This window comes from Pseudopipra pipra, chromosome 2 (assembly GCF_036250125.1).
Source record: "Pseudopipra pipra isolate bDixPip1 chromosome 2, bDixPip1.hap1, whole genome shotgun sequence".
Classification (NCBI taxonomy): Eukaryota; Metazoa; Chordata; class Aves; order Passeriformes; family Pipridae; genus Pseudopipra; species Pseudopipra pipra.
In genome coordinates this window covers 49,074,939-49,094,613 of record NC_087550.1, presented here as the reverse complement: position 1 = coordinate 49,094,613, position 19,675 = coordinate 49,074,939, and the positions used below count along the sequence as shown (strand labels likewise).

At 39.6% G+C, this 19,675-nt stretch overlaps 2 protein-coding genes across 26 annotated transcripts in view; one reads left to right on the top strand and one right to left on the bottom strand.

The window, feature by feature from the left end:
• Nucleotides 1-340: 340 nt before the first annotated feature.
• USPL1 (ubiquitin specific peptidase like 1) lies at nt 341-17,356 on the bottom strand. Of its 3 annotated transcripts, XM_064645459.1 has the most exons (9): nt 17,268-17,356; nt 13,055-13,221; nt 12,382-12,510; nt 10,451-11,108; nt 8,190-8,276; nt 7,643-7,772; nt 6,279-6,404; nt 5,445-5,605; nt 341-3,887 (listed from the first exon to the last, which is right to left on the bottom strand). In XM_064645459.1, the coding sequence occupies exons 2-9, from the start codon at nt 13,151-13,153 to the stop codon at nt 1,987-1,989; spliced, it is 3,291 nt and encodes a 1,096-aa protein (XP_064501529.1). In that variant the 5' UTR covers nt 13,154-13,221; nt 17,268-17,356; the 3' UTR covers nt 341-1,986. The 3 variants fall into 3 exon arrangements, with proteins under 3 accessions (XP_064501529.1, XP_064501528.1, XP_064501530.1); XM_064645458.1 differs by lacking the exon at nt 17,268-17,356 and having other exon boundaries at nt 13,055-16,668; XM_064645460.1 differs by lacking the exon at nt 17,268-17,356 and having other exon boundaries at nt 13,126-16,668.
• LOC135409642 (basic proline-rich protein-like) overlaps nt 17,113-19,675 on the top strand; it is a 33,434-nt gene continuing 30,871 nt past the window's right edge. For all 23 annotated transcript variants that reach the window (XM_064645474.1, XM_064645470.1, XM_064645471.1 and 20 more), the window contains exon 1: nt 17,113-18,155. In XM_064645474.1, coding sequence (XP_064501544.1) covers nt 17,113-17,760 — 648 coding nt within the window. In that variant the 3' untranslated portion in view covers nt 17,761-18,155. The remainder of the gene's footprint in view (nt 18,156-19,675) is intronic.

Below are 19,675 nucleotides of genomic sequence, written 5' to 3'. Positions count from 1 at the left end.
ATCCTCTATCAGGGTGTCTTCCTCCTGTTGCCCTATGCATTCTGCATTGCCAACCCCAGGCTTGCTGCTTTACTCACCCCTGGGTCTGTGTCATGTCCTGAGCCAGGGGTGAAGGAGCTCCCACTGCACAGCTGCAGGTCACTGCAACCCAGTCAGTCCCTGATGGTACCAACACTTGAAGGCAGCTCCCCACAGCTCCAGGACAAGCAGTCGGGGATGGGAAAGATGCTCCCTTTTAGTGGTTTGCATACATACATATACATACACACACCCACACACACACACCCACACCCACCCACCACTGGCTGGAAAACTCCACACGGAAATGCTATGACCTTCCTCAAGTCTTGCAGAGGCACCTATTTTATTAATAGGTAAATCAAACTCTAATTTTGGTCAGCTTTTTTTTGATCAGGGAATTCACAAACAGGCAAACATTTCACCAGCAGTGCACCAGCACTTAACATTCAGAATCCATTGATTTGTTTTCTATTGTAACATTACCAATTACAGTATTTAAAACAAAGAAGAAGCTCAAGTTCTTTGCAAAGACTTGTATTTCAAGAATGAAACCATTCACTGCCTGAAGTGCCAGTTTGATGACAATGTTCACAACTGCAGCAGAAATAACTTGACATGGAGAGCTGGGGGCCACTGACAATTTTTCAAACAGTTTTTGAACCTAGTTCAAACAACCTAAGACCACTAAAATCTGAAGCCATGCCTTGTAATAACAAATATGTTCAACTGCACCTATTGGAATAGTAAGACTGAGGACTTAATGTTTTGAACTTGGAATCCAAAACAATGAAAAAAATGCAGAACACCTCTAAAAATGGCTGAGACAAAGACCTGCTGATAAAATCTTTGTTATTTCTGAGAACAAGAAAAATGTATAGCTACTCTAACTTGGCATATAATACCCTCAGCTGTGTCTATGCGTTTAAAATACTCCCATCTAGCAAAACCAAATCTATACAAAACCTGAAACACCAAGGTGTGAATCCCTCTGCTTACTCACTGCTGTCTTGCTACCTTTTCCCATTACTTTCTTCCTATTGACCTTGCCTCTCCTTGGCACTCTCACATATGGACAGGGGTGCACTGCTCTAGTCGTGACCAAGTCCTAGTTACAACAGTTATAGGCATTAACTTGCAGTTAAATTAATTCTCAGAAACCTTTGTTTTATTAATGATTTTGCAGCTACGAACAACTAAAAGGTACATCTGATATTCCTTCTTAGTGATGCTCTCTGGACTGAATGTTACTAATTTTACTTAAAAAAGTAACCTGGCTCAGAAGCATATTCTGCCAAATTACATTCGCAGTTACCCAGGATGAAATCTCAGTACGTGCTGTAACTTTAAATAGGAAAATTTCTAGCATGTATCCATCCCTTCTTGGATCCAAGGGGTATATACACCAGCATGAGCTTGTAGAAGAGCAATTCTGTAAAGAGCTGAATGCCAGCCTAAGAGAATGCCAGCTTCAAGTTTAGAATGTTACGAACAATCTTCATATCAAAGGATGCAAAATACCCTGACTACAGAAGGTACTTAAATTTTTTTTTAATGTCAGACAAAATAACTTCAGAAGTGATCCTGTAAAATAAATGACTACTACATAAATAATATTTCTTACACCATTGCATCATTAAGACTACTGAAGTTTATTATTTCTCAAACTCACTAGAGTATGGATGTTTTCCATATTAAAAGCAGCAAAAATTAAGACTCATAAGAGCTTCTCATTAAAAAGCATCAAATCTGACAACTAAAATAACTGCTTCTCAGAACAATAAAATTCATTAAAACCTGATTTGCTTGTTACAATAAAATCTTAAGGAAAAAAATACCTCAAATGTAAATTGTTCAAGTACAGCCAGTGTGCAATTAAACTAGTTAGAAAATATAACTTAGTAGTGCTTTGTTTCAAAATATACATAATACTGAAAAAAAAACACTTAAAACCAAGAAACCGAATATTTACCAAGTTTCAAACAGGGTTTCATCAAAATGAGGTAAATCTATGTCACCTGCCATTGAGCTTGGTGCTGAAATGGAGAACAGGTCTTCAAGTATATCTTCCCTTGTAGGACTTTCGAAAGCAAGTTTTTTCCCACTGGGTTTGTTTATTGCATCAAGTTCCAAATTAGTGTCCTTTACAGGACTGTAGTAATTGTGGTCCTCACTTGTCACTGCTGCATGTGGCACACTGGTCTTCTCATCAGACCCTGTTGTTGCAACACTACTATCCACCATCTCCATATACATACATTCATCTTCACTTTTTGGAGCCTCTAAGGAAGCAACAGTTGAAGTAGGGGACAGTAACTCTGCCAGTATTTCATCAGTGTTACTATGGGTAGTGCACCCTGACACAGAGTTTGTATTAAATACAGACTCATTATTTGTGACATCAATCTGATACTGCAGTTCCCTTAAAAAGCTCTGCAATACTTCACTGTCATTTTGAGATTCAATCTGTGATGGGGTGCTTATGTCTCCACTCACAGGTTTTTCCTGTTTCATTTGTTCCCCTGCTAGTCTATCCAGTGAAGCCAACTTCTTCTTTTTAGCATTCAGTTTTTTTAACAGTTTCAGGCGAAGTTTTTTTGTTTTGTCACTGTCTGACTCTTCTGCCTTCCCAGAGTTACAGCCAAGTGAATGGCACTGAGTCACTTTACCTGAGGTACCCAGTGTACTTCCTGACTTATTCCAAGTTGGACCTGCGATAGTGGTATGCCTTGCTGTTGGAAGACGACTGCTTTGAGAAAATCCTTTGTAATTTGATAAAGGATGACTATTACTACTCTGAGGAGCCAGTGACTTTGGGGTCTCAGTTTTGTTTGTACCTCTGCTTTGAAATCCACCAAAGTTACTCGCGCCCTTCACTGGCAGCCTCACTTCACTTACTTTTTGCATTGAGGGAGTTTTGCAACTTCTCTCATTCTTGAGAACTGAGGCACTTGAAGGCATAAAGGAAGTATTCTTGCTTAATAATTTCTTTACCCAGCTTCCGACAAATCCTCTTTTTTGGTCTTTGTGTGAAGGCTGAACAGAATTATTCGCAGCAGAACTGTCAACTTGAGAATTAATGACAGTTTTGCTTGCATATCTTGAGTCAAGTGATTTTTGTATAGTATTCTCTACTGCTGACAATTTCTTGTTCAGCTGTAGTTCTGAATTTAATCCATGTTCTCTGTTAACTAAATTAGTTCTGTCATCTGTTCTTTGAGCAAGTGATGAGTCAGATGAGTCAGGGTCATGTTTTTTGAGAACAGGAGGAGTAATACTTGCTGGGTTCAACTCTTCTAGAGGTAAGCAAATGTTGGAATTTTCATATAACATGCATTTATTATTCATGGCTAGACCAGTTCCAGCAAGCTCTCCTGTATATGGAGTGTTAAGTGAAAAAGCTGGTTCCTGCTGTTGGAGTGTGCCCATTTCAACAATAAAGTTATTTCCCACCATCTGTCCATTTGGCAGCGATTTACCTTCCGAGTCAACTTGAACTTCTTCAAGCATCAGTGTTACGAGATCATCGTGTGCCAGATTTTCTAAACCATGATGAACAATACTTTCATCCTCAGCTACTCGTTGCTGTTTCTTCTCTGGGGTTCTCACAGAATCCTCTTTGTGCTGTTCTGCAGGTGTTTTGCCTACAGTGTTATCAAAATCACAGTGCAACACCATGGAATTTGACTGTATGTTATTAAGAGGAAAATCTTCAATATTTTTACTCTGGAACTGTGAATTCAGTTCTTCTGGCACATGGGATGTTTTCTTTTCCCAGATAACAATATGAATCTCTGAAGAAGGAACTTCAAATCTTTTATGTCTCTTGCAATATGGCCCCTTTAAATCATCACATTCAAGCCAAGTTCCTGAAAAACAAACAGCAAAGAGACTCAGAGACTTTTAAAGTTGAAGTCACTATCCTCACATTGTCAAGTACTTTTATTAACCCATTCCCCTGACAAGCAAAAAACAGTGGGTTTTTCTACAGAGAAAACTGGGAGACTTCCACTGTAAAAAGATCAAACACAAGGAGAACTTGCAGCAGTGTTATTACAAGTCAGAATCGGTCAAACATAAAACAAAGCTAAGGGATTTTTGGCTGAGATACCTTGTCTGAAAATACCCTCACAGGTGTAAGGTAAGAACCACCTCTCAAATTAAGTTCCTCTGTAGACCCTTACATTGCCTGGGTGGGAAGTAGGGGGTTTAAGAGAAACTGCTCATTTTAATACTTTTGTCTCATCATCTGCAAATTGTTCATGGATCATGAACAAATCTTTTACAGCTTTAAGAACTTAAAAATAGATATATATGATGTATAGGAGGCTCTTAACTATGCATTTCCCAGCTGCTTCCTCTTCTATTTCTCAAACTCTGGCAGTATGATTAAGACAATTTTCATGTTGTCACAACACTTCGTAAGCCTGCACTCCATTCTTTCTACAGAAGCATAAGTACCAAAATATCAATTTTTCCCTTCTCTGATTATGGAGCTTCCATCCATCCTACTATTAGTAATGTCTCTAACATGGATTTGTGCCTCCCACTCCTCAGGTGCCATAAAGTTCAGAAATAAAAAGAAGCTTCATTAATGCTTATAGTTCATAGGTTCCCTTGCTTCCAGCCAAGAATGGATGAATCTCTGGTTTCAAAATAACCAATACTATTTGTCCCACAGTCATGGTCAGACTGAATTTTTTTAACTTTTACAAAGTTATGAACGGAAAAAGCCCTAGGTAAATTACTTTTGCCAGTGAGCGCACTGTAGGGCAGAACACTGCTGAACAAATCAGTTAAACCAAACCTAAACCTTCACTTCAGGTAACAAGTTCCCCCAATTATTCACATAATTTTAATATGAAGTTTAGAATGCAGACAAAAGAAATCTTTATTATATATTGACTGTTGAGATTACTGCAGTAACTCATAAAACAGTATTTAATGTAGATTTATGAAGTATTATGAAGATAAGAACTATAAACTCTACCTTACCTATCTCTTATGAGGAATGGCTGAGGGAGTTGGGCCTGTTCTGCCTTGAGAAGAGATGACTGACAGGGGACCTCATCAATGTCTATAAGTATCTGAAGGGAGAGTATCAAAGAGGATGGAGCCAGGCTCTCCTCAGTGGTGCCAAGCAATAGGACAACAGGCAAAGGGCACAAACTGATGCAGAAGAAGTTCCACCTGAGTATGAGGCAGAACTTCTTTACTGTGCAGGTGACCGAGCACTGGAACAGGTTGCCCAGAGGTTGTGGAGCCTCCCTCACTGCAGATATTCAAGAACCTCACTGGAGACATTCAAGAACCATCTGGGCACAGTTCTGTGCAATGTGCTCTATGATGGCCCTGCTTGAGCAGAGAGGTTGGACCAGATGACCCACTGTGGTCCCTTCCAACCTTACCCATTCTCTGATTCTTACCATCAGGATTCAAAGACCAGGCTATGAAGTGCTTCTTATCTGTCTGATACTGAATAATAGATGTTATTTGGTAAGTGTCTTCCTCAAATTGAAATGAATATTTCTTCAAGTTGTTATGTGGCAAGCCTTCCACGAAATGTAACATTAATATTGAAGGTACTCTGACAAAGAAACAATAAAGAACCAGTTTATTACAATAAAACAGTGGCAAAAGTTCCTAATGAAAAAGTAAGGCATCTCTAAGAGTATGTGGTTCTGCCCTTATTATTCTACTTCCTTACAGGACTCTTCAGATTGCACAGTAGTCAAGGGAAAAGAACATCCCAACTGGATATTCCATTTTGTTATAGATTAGGGGGAAAAACCACCATCAAATAAGGGATTTGGGGAGTGAAGAAAAATGGGGGGGGGGACAAAAAAAAAGGAGAAAACTGTGCCATAATCACAGTAGGAAAGGATATTGTTCCCAAGTCAAACTAATAAACAAATGATCAAACAAGTTTTATTCACCAATGGCAGGGGCTATGGAAAGGCTGACACAGGATAAATTTTTTCTCTATATACTGCTTGATATAAGTATTTATGACCTGGATCAAATACATGTGCTGGTCAGCATGTTAAACAATGTTCTATATTTCACGTTTATTAAACACTATTTGCCATTTCAGCTTTTAAGAATTATCTAAAATATTAAAAAGTGAGTATTTATCAGATTTTACAGTTTAGAATCTCTGTAAACCCAAATCACAATTTAGTTTTGAAAGTCATACATTCAGTAAATGAACTGTATGAATTGTATGTATTTTATTTTCAAGTTCATATATTCAAACTTACTTTTCCAAAACCATCTGTCGTCTTTGAGATCTATCACCACAGTTATTACATGGTCCAATATGAACAGCGTTAAGTGGATGCCAATCAGGGATTATATTTGCAAATGTTGTTAGTGTTTTCTCAAATCTGGACACACAAAAAAAAATAGAGTAAGTTCAGTTGCAGATCAGAAAACAATAAATACACATACTTTACCAGGAGAAAAAAGTTATAAAAACATTATGGCAAAGCCAAATTCTATTTGTGTTCAGGCCATTTGTGTGAAATTCACCATGACTGCATCACATCCAAGTCAGCACTGAATTCAGTTCTCCCAAACAGTATCAGTCACAATTTGTTTTCAGCAGCTCTGTGGCCTTCAGGTTCACATTATTTGATTATTTGTTCTTTTTCCCTTTTCATGTTATCTCCATTTCCTTTCCAACATAGGACAGAGCTTGTACCAGAACCCACATAATTTACTAGCTAATACGAAATCTCAAGAAGAGAAGAAAGCGGTAACAAATTACCTCAGAATCCATGTTATACAAGGTCTTGTTTTTAAAAAACAGCACATTCATAGCAGAGATTACACAGAGGTTATATTATACGAATATACAATGTAGGGGATGTTAAAGCAAAGTAACATAGTTTATTCATTCATTAGCCACAGAAAGGACTTCCATTGTATTCAACCTAACCTAAATTTTTCAACTTTTAAAAAAGCACAGTATGTAACCAAGGCTATTGAACACATACCTATTAACTGTCAGAGTAACAGACAGCATTAATCTCATTTCATTTGGGAATCTAGAATTTTATTGTATAAACCTAGGACAGTAGAGAGAAACAGATGTTTTCCAAATAAAGTGAGCTGTCTTCTGAAAGTGTCTCTCTTCTTCTGCTGACTCTAAAAGGAGCCCAAATTACTAGCTTGTACCTGCAGCTACACAGAAGTAAATCGATTCTCAAAAAATTACTTCCCTGTAATACTATTTTAAAATAGATAAATTATGTTAGAGAATCTCTGATCCTTTGTAATCCAAATGAATATTACAGGTATTCTTTAAAAGGAAAAGTGCATTAGGCATATATTCTTTAGAACCACAACAACTTGAATACTCTCAGCAAAATACCAGAGCAAGTGTGGCCACAGACTCGCAGTGTTACCTATTATTTCTTTCTTAATTGATAACACGGTTTCTTAAGACACATAATAGCAGTAAACTATTTGCAAATGCTAACCTAAAAAAGTGGATCACATACAACTCCACGAACAAGCTTAAGCTTTATAAAATCTGGAAATCTAAAGAAAGCCAACCATCATATATGGATTTTAAAAGAAAGGGTAGAATAGCTATATAGAAGCTACTTAAAAATCTCACCGGTTCTGGTATTTGTAGCCACAATATACACATTCAAACTTCCATGAAAATGAATGCAAGAATAGTTTCTCGGCTTGTTGATCCAACTCTAAGAGTAGATGGAGTGCAAACACTGGATTCTCCATATTACCTTCAAAGATGAGGCAGAAAAAAACAGTCACTGAATATCTGAAATCACCTTTCAGTACTTCAAAAAGGAAGGAGACAAGCTTATTGCTAGGATTTAAATTTCAGTTATCATTTCAAGGCTCTGTTTCTAATCCTCACAGCAAAGGGACTGATCCATGTTATTAGGTTGTTATCAGTTACAAGTTTGTGATAACAGCATAATTACAAATATGGGAATATGCTCTCTAAAAAGTCAAAACAGGTAAGGGACAAACCAGCTGATCATACTATAAAGTATGTGTATGTTACCAACTAAAGCAAATGTATTTCCAGACTGTCTTGCATGCATGTGTATACACACACTTTTATGTACTGACAGAAAAGGCTTTACATATAGTTTCCTGAAAGTAAATACTGAGGTGCTGCAAGAAGTACTTACCCAATTCACACCTAAGCCGAGGCTGAAGCTGTGTAAACATTAAGTTTCTGACTTCATTGAGATGAGATTCTGCTTTTGGAAGAACATCTACAGAAAAAAATACGTCTTCATGTATTTATGTGTGACACTCCACCTTTTCATACACATATGTAACCCCTAACATGCACTCTTTCTCTGCAAACTGATGCCTTTCATATTGACCCATACTTACCTGAAACTTGGTAAAACAGTCAATTCTTGGTATTAATTGATTTGAAAATTAGAGAGGAATTTACACAAGTTACTCACATTTTACTACAGTCTGCTAATTAAAAACTACTTGATCTGATTAAATTATGGCTAAGAGTCCACACCAACAGCTAGATAGTAACAATTTTTAAGGATACTGTGACCACATTTTACAAATCCTGCAGATTCAGAGATTAAGAGTAAACTTTAAAACCTAAACATTAAGACCAAAAGCAGGAAAATTTCCTTACATATTTTCTAATGTTTTACAATAATAAAACATTTAAATGTACTGTTTCAGATTAAATACTAATTTCCTAAATGAGCCTTTAAAACAGTAAAAATAATTTTACACTTAAAAATAATTTTTTATGTCATGTATCTTATTATGTATTTTAATTTTGCAAGTTATGTTGTTTCCACACAAACACACTCTTTAAGCGCAAGCAAGAACATAACTTCTGCTACACAATCATGATCATAATCTGCAGAAATTAAAGGATGTATTTAGAATAGCTGTTGAAACTGTTTATTACATATAAACTCTATGCACAGAAAAAAGGAAAACAGAAGTTTCTTGCAGCTATATTGCTTTCTATTGTTTTTAAAAGCAGCTGTATGAAAGAGATGCTGAAAAACTACACAGAAAGGCAGAATAAATTCTACACCTCTTCTCCACAATACTCTTCATCCAATCCCCTCCCCACTTGTTACCCAAACAAAGTTTTGCAGCAACTCCTGAAAATGAAAAGGTTTATGTTCTCTCAAACAACACTATATTCCAATACATAACATCCCCATTTAAAGGTTATTGCACAGCAGAGCTCCTTTGCAAACACAGCCCATCGAAAGGGAAAGAAAAACATCTCAGACAGGTTCTGTGAAGGTAGAGGGCTTCCCAGTAACAGCTGAAAACCTAAATTCAAGCACCCTGACTTTCTGGCAAGCAGAGTATATGAACTACTTCAGAATATTTGGGGTTTCCCCCCCCCCCCCCCGTAACATGGATTAAACCACTTTTGATACACCTGTAATTTTTCTCAGAAAAGACATGACATTCTTCAAGTTACCTTAGGTTGTTCTGGGACTATAGTCTCTATATTCAAACACAGATACTCCAATGGGATGTCTATGGACATTCATGAAAGGTACTGACTAACCAGAGAGCTCTTTAATTATCTAACAGATGATGTCTTAGAAGTTTAGACTTATGACAGCAATGGTCCAGTTCAAGAGGACTGAAAAAACCATGATCTTAGTTTAAGAGTCTTAAACTGAATCCACAGAACAGAAAATGGTCAAAGACCACAGCAGCAGATTACAGTGACACATGCTCCTCTGAGTCCAGCTGTGCTGCTGGAAGGTTGCCCTGAGCTGCCCATCACAGCCCCTGTGCTCAGAGGTTAGTCCTCAAACCCGTTAAGCCGACCTGACCTGTTAACCCCCTGTTAACCTTCCCAGACCACATGAACAAGGTTAATGTGTTTGACTACTTTTGACTGAGACAAGTTAGGAAGCACTGTCATCTACACTGCAGCCTGCAGACCCCAGGGGAAGCATTCCTTCAGTGAGCACGGCTGGAGCCAGGAAAGAACATATGTTCCCGGCTTTACTATTTTTGGTGTGACAAGGCAACTAGTGCCTATTTAAACAAGGATATAAACCACAACAGAAATTATTTTGAAGATTGATATTAGAACAGCATCCTAACATTTTAACCAACAAGGGGGAGGGAAACAAAGTAAGGCTCAATTACATAATAAATCACAAAACCTTCATGTGGCACGTGAAAAAAACAATTCAAGAGACGCTCAGTGTTTGATGCCTTCAAAGCGTGCATGTTTGCCCCAAGAAAAACAATTTCAGAGGTTACTAGGAGTCTGCTATATAAAGCACAGTACTCTGCAAATTCATGGTAATGAACTGTAACTCATTCTTTTGTGATCTTGAAATAGAACGGAGGTATATTTAAGTGCACTGTACTAAATTCCACATATTTGTGGTCAGAAAAAACAGCAGCTAAATTTACTCACCTTTTACTTTACTCCTTTTACAGGTATTCAGCAGCATAGTTGCTTGACTATATTTTGTTAGAAGTTTCTGGAGTAAACATTTTCCATTGTTACATTCTTCTGCTAGGGCAAGTTTTAATGTTTCTAGGTGTACCAGTGCTGACAAAATGCAATCTAACCAACAAAGATTATGTACGTTTCTCCACTGAAGACACAAATCTGTGTTATTAGTGGAACCTTTATCCTCCTTCAGTGAAATTTCAGATGTTGTTGATAAAAGTTCAGAATTTGGCAAGGATTGTATTCTGGGACTAGAAGACTTAGGTGGATTTTCTTGATAGTTGTCGGTCTTGGTGGTTGTTTCAAAATCCACCTTCTGCATGCAAGACTCCACATTGTTACCAGGTTTCTGCTGGTCATTTTGTAATACATCACGTAGGCTTGACTTAGGAATACAGAAGCTATTCTGAGAGCATTTCACAATAGGGTCTGTATTAATAGCATGCTCAGCATTTACCAGATGATTAGTTCTTGCTTTTTTTGGATCTGATTCAACAGGAGAAAAGTCACTGGTATCACACAATTTTCTTTTCTTATGAGTAGATGGAGCTTGATGATGTTCTGAACCAGCAGAAGTAATTATGCTGTCTAATGGTTTATAACCAAGTGGGTAGATACACTAAAGGAAAGAAAGAGTTACAGTGAAATGTACAAAGCAATTTCAGGTGAACAAGAACTAAAAATAGGTATAAAACATAATGTTAAAATGGAATGTAGAATCACAGAATGGCTTGGGTTCAAAGGGACCCTACAGACTATCTAGTTCTAAGCCTCCTGCCATGGGCAGGGAGATCTTTCACTAGACCAGGTTTCTCAGAGCTCCATCCAACCTGGCCTTAAGGACTTCTGTAAAGTGATATTGTAATTAAGTCAATACATATATTCAACATATATATGATAGGAAGTGTCTTTTACTCAACCATTGTCTTTTGAGCAATTGTGAAGTAAATGTACCAGTAGTGATAATTCAACACTACTTTTCCAATAAATTCTTCCAGCTGCTGAAAACAACCTCATTTTGCTAAGGAGCGTCTTCTTGTCTTATTCTACGCTAAATGCATTCCTTCAGGGTACAGATTTGGCATGATCATCTCATGCCTGAGAGACTGCTGGTGTCCAAACTGGCAGAGTATCCTCTCAGGCTATCCCAACGCCTTAGACCACTGTTGGTAAGGTCGTATATACATACAGCTATTCTGCAACCAGAATACAGACAAGTAGCTATCACAGATCTCCAGAACTATACAATAATTAGTTAAAAGTAGGAAGGGATGGGAGAAGCATCTCAGAGACACATATCTTGTCTAGCCTCTACTAATTTAAGGGCACCGGTCCACTTGGGATTGCTATACCCTCCCCACATACATGAAGCAGCGAAGGGAGACACAGCAAAATCACACAACTCAAATATTAAGCAGCACAGAAATCCAGCTAAGGTTAAACATAAAAAGAAAAGGAAAAAAAATAAAAGAAAAACATTGTAATTATAATTATAAACCTATTTGCATTTCCCAGACATAAAGAAGGAAAAATGGGAAACTCACATCTGCAAGAATCATGAATTCGTTACACGGACCATCAAATTTTCATCTTCTATTCTGACTCGTACAAAGATTCATTTAGTTCCCTTGTTACATAAGCAAATCCCTCCTTTAGTCATTTTGATTTACTCTTTTAATTCTTTAGGGTAAGTACTTATGCCTAAACACTATACAAAGATTAATTATGGACCTTTTTCTATATACAGGCAAATATCCTTAAGCATACAGACTGAAAGGGGTCCTATTTCAATAGTCTGCTTACTACCACCAAAGTCATGAATTTAGAGAGGTGTAACCACTGAAGGTAAAGGCCTCTGCCCTGCCAAATAAAACTGTTTATTAGTGTAATACCTGAGGATTTTCACAAAGAAAAATGGACTCTTGAAAATTAATACGGTAAGTCCTTAGAGCTTGGATCTGACCCTTCTCTTTGCAGACTGGACAATACTCATGTGCAGTTGTTTCCACAGGATTACAGTTCTAAAATAAAGATAAACCAAGAAAGATAAAGCAGCATAAATTTATGCATTTCTTATATTCTCCAAAGGTAAGACATACATATCAGGATAAAAAAACAATGTGCAACTTCTAAATACAATACCATACAATGTGAAAAAATAAACTACATTGGTTTCTTTTTTAGCATTTATATATTTGTATGGTAGTATGTTCTAAATAAATTTATATTTTTATTTAAATACTAAAATAAGGCATCTTTAACAACACAGTTACGCACATTTTATTCTATTTGAACTAAACCACAGGGCACTTATTGCCAGAGAACACAAGCTCAGATCTTTTTAAGACAAATCAATTTTCATAAGAATGCAAACAATTATAAAAATAGTGCCAGTAAAAAAAATCAGAGGCACTGATCTACTGAGAATAATCTTTCGCCATTGTTATAGATTTCCGTGGAAAATAATTTTGGGAATTTTTTTGGTAAAATTAAGACCAATTAAAAATCTCTCAAAACAGAGAAAAATATGAACTTTGCACATATGTAAAACAAGTTTCAACTGACTTTTCCCAAATACCCCACCATGTGGAGTGTCGATTTCCCTATACCAGTCCCTTCTCCAATCACTTGCAAACCATTTGTAGTCTTCTGGGTATCCATCATTCTGAGCCACTGGCTAACTTATGTCACTTGTAACAATGTCATGACCACTAAGGATTTTTCAAAGACTCCTGAAAAATAAGAAGTAAATAAAACAATTAAAGAAAAATTAGGCTGAAGTTTGGGAAACAAAAAATAGCAACAATAATGCAGCTTGTATAATTTGTGGAAATGAATTCAGAAGAGTATTTCTTTAATGGAAAATACTTTTTTTCCAGTGCAGATTATGAACTCAAAACTTTAAATTAAGTCATATAATAGATCTAACTGCTTTAATCCTGAATTTGCAAGCTTATCTATTCTTTGCACTACAAGGTCTCACATATTTTCCAAGTGTAGAAATGTAGAAGTCTTGCTGGGCATCTCACCTTACTGCATCTAACCCTCAGAAAGAATGAACTTTAAAAATGGCCACAGTAAGATCCCATAGGGCTATAGGTTAGTGCTGAGGACCATTAAAAAAACAACCAACCAAAAAAACCCCACTGTTGCATCTTTCAAGACAGTGAATTTATTGCATAATAAACTGTTAGAAGTTTGTCCTGCAAACATAACAATGTTTAACTACAGAAGGGCATTCTGCTGCTACTGCCATTTTTGGAAATTTCTCCTAATATTAATTTAACAATGTTATAGTCTTCCTCGCAAACTAAAGCTCTTCCACAGTTATCATTACTATGTAACTCCACTGCATATTTTACAAGTGACACTGAATATTCTATTTCAAATGACTCTTAAATTCAGAGTCAAAATTTTCTCACCTATCACACATACACACAGACTCAGTTGTGGAGCACCACTTTAGTATGACCCAGGTGCACATCAGAAGGCAGCTCCTTAAGTCCATTCTTTCACTGGCACTGGGGTTAACTACACCTTGAATCAGCCAGCAAAACCAGGGGGGTAGAACTTCAGGGATCCAGTTCTGCTCCTGCTGACTTCCAGTGGAACTAACTAGAATAAATACGTATCTCTTCAAGATGCATGAGAAATTAAGGTAAGCTGAACTGCAAAATCATCAACGTAATATCTTTCCTTCAGCCACAACTGTTCCCTTTTCAATACTTCCACTGAAAAGCATCTTCTCTCATACCATGATGTCCTTTCAAACCTTTCATACAGTACAGCATCAACTCAGATTCTAGTTCCCTTCAAAAAGGGAAATTTCTCAAGGCATTCTTTGAGACCAGTGCCAATACCAGTTCAACCCAAACGCATTTATAATATTTGGCAAGGCGAGACCCTACAGAACTGGACAGAATGCTAAAAACCAACAGAGCATCAATTAAAAACAGCACAGTAGAACAATGCAACCACTCATTTCAAATCAGACCCCAAGGGCAACTTAAGACTGGGTCAAAATGAGATGATGGTGTGTCACACTGACACTCTCAACGTGTTCAGCAGCACTTCTCAGAATTACGAGGCTGCAGCATCTAGAGACAGTATACTCTGACTTATAAAACTAGTGGTTGTAACAGAATAGAAGGCAAGAGCATAAAAATATCAATGCACATGCCTCAGAGCACATGTTTAATTTTCAAAGTAATGCTAGAAGGTGCATAAGAAACAGTACGGTCCTGGGCTCACACTAGGTGAAAAGTGATGAATTAGCTAAAAGTATGCACACTTGCTGAACTATAAAGGAAAAGCAAGCACTCCCAGTTTTTCACCCAGTGGCAACAGCACTATCACACTGCAACTCAACTATATTATCATATATTTAGTCTAGCCAGGAAGCTGATTTTTTAAATACAATAACAAGTAGTACAGATATCAACCTATATCATAGGTTATATCAGATAACACCCTAAAACACATAACTTTACTCTTCAAGGGACTTTTAGTCAATTCCTTGGCCTGAAGCAGTCTCTGTTCTCCATTGTAAATAAAAAACATAGCTTACATGACAGAAATTCTCCAAGAAATTTCTCACCACATAAATAAAACACACACTTAAAAGGTTAGTAACACTAATAAGCTGCAGGTTATTCCTTTTAATTCCTTTGCAAGTCCCTGTTTTCCCTGTCAGCCCTCTCAAAAGGAAAGCAAGTTGGTTTTTTCAATTATGTTCAGTCTCTGTTACTTCTGCTCTTCTTTTTAAAGCTTAAATACTGTTCTGAGATGTACAATATCTCCCCCCAGCTATAATCACCCAGCAATAGTACTACAGTACTGGAGCAAAGACTTTTATTCCTCTTGTGAATATAGCAACTTTAAAAAAAATTAATTATCCTTTCAGTTCAAAGACATAAACACAAAAAGCAAATAAAACAGGTCTGCCAATACTAGATATACAGAGTGATACTAAGTGGCCTGCCTATACTTTTCAAAGAGCTTGTAACATTGCAGGAAGTTATTGGTGATCTTTGCACAATCTGTGAAAACTGGGCACGAGATCAACAAAGCTGCCAAAAAACCAACAAAGGAAAAGACTGCTGCACCAAGTACTGAAACAATCCATTGTAGCCAAGTGCAATAAGTGCGTTACAGATGCGGAAGTACACAGGAATGCACTTTCAAACTTACTGGATCGCGTTCTAAAGCATTTATGCTACTTTCCTTCTTTTAGTCTGAATACTGAAAAATGTAATGCAAAATATGCTATGGACATGGCATAATTATGTAATTATAATTATGCTATGGTTATGCTTCCTTGAGGACATGAGGTAATCTAACAGTTCACTGCAGAACAGGGGGTGTCCTGTCTTCTATTTCTCTGCCCCTACCTTCCCTGATAGCTCACATACTCATCAGACTTTCCATGAGCTAACTGAACTCACAGGAAAGCAAAAAACTCAGCAAAGCACAAGTTTTTCTGCTATTCCAGTGAGTTAAATTGGCCTATGAAAACTCCAATGACCTACAAAGCTGACAAGGCAGAAGACAGAAAACAAGGAAAAAGGGAAGGATTGGAAAAATATAGTTTGATGGGTAAACTGTTAGACAGCTAAGGAATTGGCTGGATGACCACATCTGAAGAGTTGAAGCTCTGTGCCCTAAGCAAAAACCAGTAATGAGTGGTGTCACTCAAGGGCCCATATTGGGATCAATACCAGTTACTGTCTTCAGCAACGGGGCACAGACAGTGGGACTGGGTGCTCTCTCAAGGAGTCTGTGGATGACACCAAGCCGAGTGGTGCAACTGATGGGCTGGGGGGAAGAGGTGACATTCAGAGGGACCTGAAAGCAACTTTCTTTACATGGCAGCCTGTAAATGCTGGGCAGAATTGCAAATCTCCATGGTGGGGGAGCAAACACAAATTTCTTTCCTGAAAGAAGTCTAACACAGACTAACCAAATTAAGATAAAACTGATGAAGTTTCAAAAGAAACTAGGGTGCAAGTTTAGAAAGTTCTAAAAATTTCTTCTTCAGTCAGACTTGTCTTAAACATTCTCATACTAAATGCTTTTATGGGTGTATGAGAAGCAACAAAGGCTACATGTTTTGCTGACAAAACATTCAGTTTTTCTGAAAAAAAAAGTCAGTGTTTTAATATGGTTTAAACTAATGGCGTTTATTACAGCTGCAGCTAAGAGATGCAAGACTTCGGGAAGGCACTTGGTGCAGGCAGAGCCCTAATCTCTGCCCCACGGCAGTGGAAATGAGGGGCTAAGGGTGGATGGGTGGATGGATGGATGGATGGATGGATGGATGGATGGATGGATGGCAGGCAGCTGATCCAGCCCAGTGCGCGGGTCCTGCCCTTCCACACCGAAACGTGCCCAGCTCTTTCAGATAAACCTATGGTTAAACTGCCTCCTCAGTTCTTAATCCACATCCAGAGTGGTCCATACACTATGGAAAGACTGCAGAGGAAAAAAGCGTTTGTAGAGTTAATCGCTGGAACACGAGAAGCCGCGCAAGGGGCGGGTGTGCACGGACACACAGACGGCACCGAGCGCGTCCCTGGTTAACGGGGAGCGGAGGGGCCGCGCCCCTTCCCCGCACAGCTACTGACATGAAATACTCAGTCGGCATTTTGGAACCCGGGACACCTCCCCGCTCTCCGCCGCAGCCACACCGAAGGGCCCGGGACAGGCCGGGGCCGCCATTCCCCACCGGCCACAGCCCTCACCCGGCCCGTGGTGGACACGGCTCCAGCCCCGCTCTCACCTGCCGGCTCCCACCGCTCCCGCGGCTCCCGGTTCCCGGCACTCCCGGCTCCCCGCGCAGCCCTGGGCCCCGTCGCGCGTGGCCGGCTCAGCCCGCCCGGCCGCCGCTGCTGCTGCTGCGCAGCTTCCGGCGCGCTCCCGCCGCCATGCGGGCCCGCCCGCCCCGCTCCCGGCAGGCAGCGGGGGCGGAGCCGCTAGCGGGCGGGGTCGGGGCTGCGCCGCAGCCCTGCGAGCGGCCCCGGGGTATTTTCCGCTCCTTCCCGCCGCGCTCCATCGCTCAGGCGGGGCGGTGGGAGGGACGGCCTGAGGGGCCGGTCTTCCGCCGCCTCCCTGGGCGCCTGAGTGGGCAGGGCCCGGCACCTGCTTCCCCCGCCCGCCCCTCGGTCCGGGGGGTGACGCGGGGCAGCCGCAGCTCCCGGGCGGGAGGGGCGGCCCCGGTAAAGGGAGAGACGGCGCTGCCGCCGCTCCGCGCCTTGCTCGGGGCACGGAGTTGATGATTAACCTGCCGTTCATTGAATACCTACCTGGCTCAAGTCGCGCCCAGGATGTGGTTTAACCTTGTCCGAGGTTTCGGTACCTCGGGTTTTGCCTTTCTGCCCGAAACCCTGGTGCTGCCAGTTTTGCTGCTACCGAAGCGCTGCGGGGATGTGCAGCTCCCCGTTGAAAATCTCTGCTGTTAATATCAGCCTAGACTTCGCTTTACAGTCGTTTTTAGAGGTTTGAGACTCCAGAGGTCGAGGTGATGTGGGACTCTCGGTCTCGGCGAGCATTTTTGCAGCAGCAGCAGCAGCAGCAGCAGCCTCGGGCTGCAGTAGCTGGCACTTGAATCCATGTTGGCTCCTTTTCCTCGGGCGTGAGCTGCAAGGAGCTCAGCAGCTTCGGCATTTAGGTCAGTGCTCTGCTTCTCTTACGTCAAGAAAGCTGTCAGTGTGGACCAAGCCAGCCTGCTCCCCGGGGCTGGAGGGAATGAGTCAGGGAATGGTTCTGGTGATAGCACAAAAAATACCTTCTCTCCTACTGCCTGCCTCTGCTTTCCGGCCTCTGCTTTCCTGACACGTTAACCCTGGTTGCCTTTTTAAAAAGTGTTTAGCACTGTGTGATTTTCATCGCGAAATGATATGTTAGTGTGATGGGTCCACTGTAACATCTATAATCTAGCTTTTTGCTGTAGTTATTCCTGTAATTTTTACAGCAGTGTTTTGAAGATTTAATTAATGTTTGAGGGTATTTTGCTCTATTGGAGGAAGCTGTTTGCCTGACCAGCGAAAGATTGTAATGAAACTTGCTAATTATTTTGTGGGAAGTCTTTTTTAATATTGATCTTGTGGTTTGGTTCATTAGTGCTTTCATTGTGGAGAATGTGGGTTTTTTCTGTGTACTTTCATCAGAAGTGCAAAGCACTTTTGGCGATGTTGAGTAGGAGAAGGAACTAATTTGCTCTACATCCATTGAGATGGTGTTTCTACGGATACACTGCATTTGATTTGTATTTAATCTCTTTTTCTAGTGGCTCTCTTTAACTGTTAAAACTGGTCAAATAATGAAATCCACTGAATAAATGTTGTTTAATAGTTTCATTAGGTAGTTGTATGTATGCAGTAATTTTTCTCATGGCATTTTAGGACTCTCAGAGTATTGTGGGTTCAGCCCTAGTAATACTTGCTTATGGTTTAGTTTCTTATCGTTGTAGTGTAATTTTTTAGTTTTCCTAGGGGTGTCTAGGGTCCATTGGTAAATTAATTTACATTTGGGGACAGATTTAACAGAGTCTGTGGCAATAGCACATGGAGCAATGGTTTTAATCTAAAAGGGGGTGTGTTCAAACTAGATATAATTAAGAAATACGTTGCAATGAGAGTGGTGAAACACTGGCACAGGTTGCCCAGAGAGGTGGTGGATGCCCTGTCCCTGGAAACATTCAAGGTCATTTTGGTCAGGGCTCTCGGCAACCTGATGCCTCATTGAACATGTCCCTGCTTATTGAAGGATGGTTGGAGTAGATGACCTTTAAAGGTCCCTTCCAACCCAAACTTTTCTATGATGTCAATTATTTTTCTATATACTGTTAAGTACCACAGTAGGATTTACTGGTATAACTTCTTTTTTCCTCCCTGATATTCAAATTGGTTAAAGGAAAGCTTGTGCCAAAGAAAGAATCCAGACCTGAGTTTTTCCATATGCTTGAGGAAGAGAATTTGCGTGTTGGCAAAGAAAAGAAACTGACATTTTTCATCTCACGATACAATAGAAATTCAGTTGTGCTGAACAAAACAGTCCTAAAGTAATAATTGCTACATTATGCCAACCCCGCAGACACCAGGAATTGATTTGAGTGTTCCAGATGTGGACTGGTAATGACTTTGGGATCTAGTTAGACTGCTGTTTGCTCAAATCTAGTTTTCTCTGATG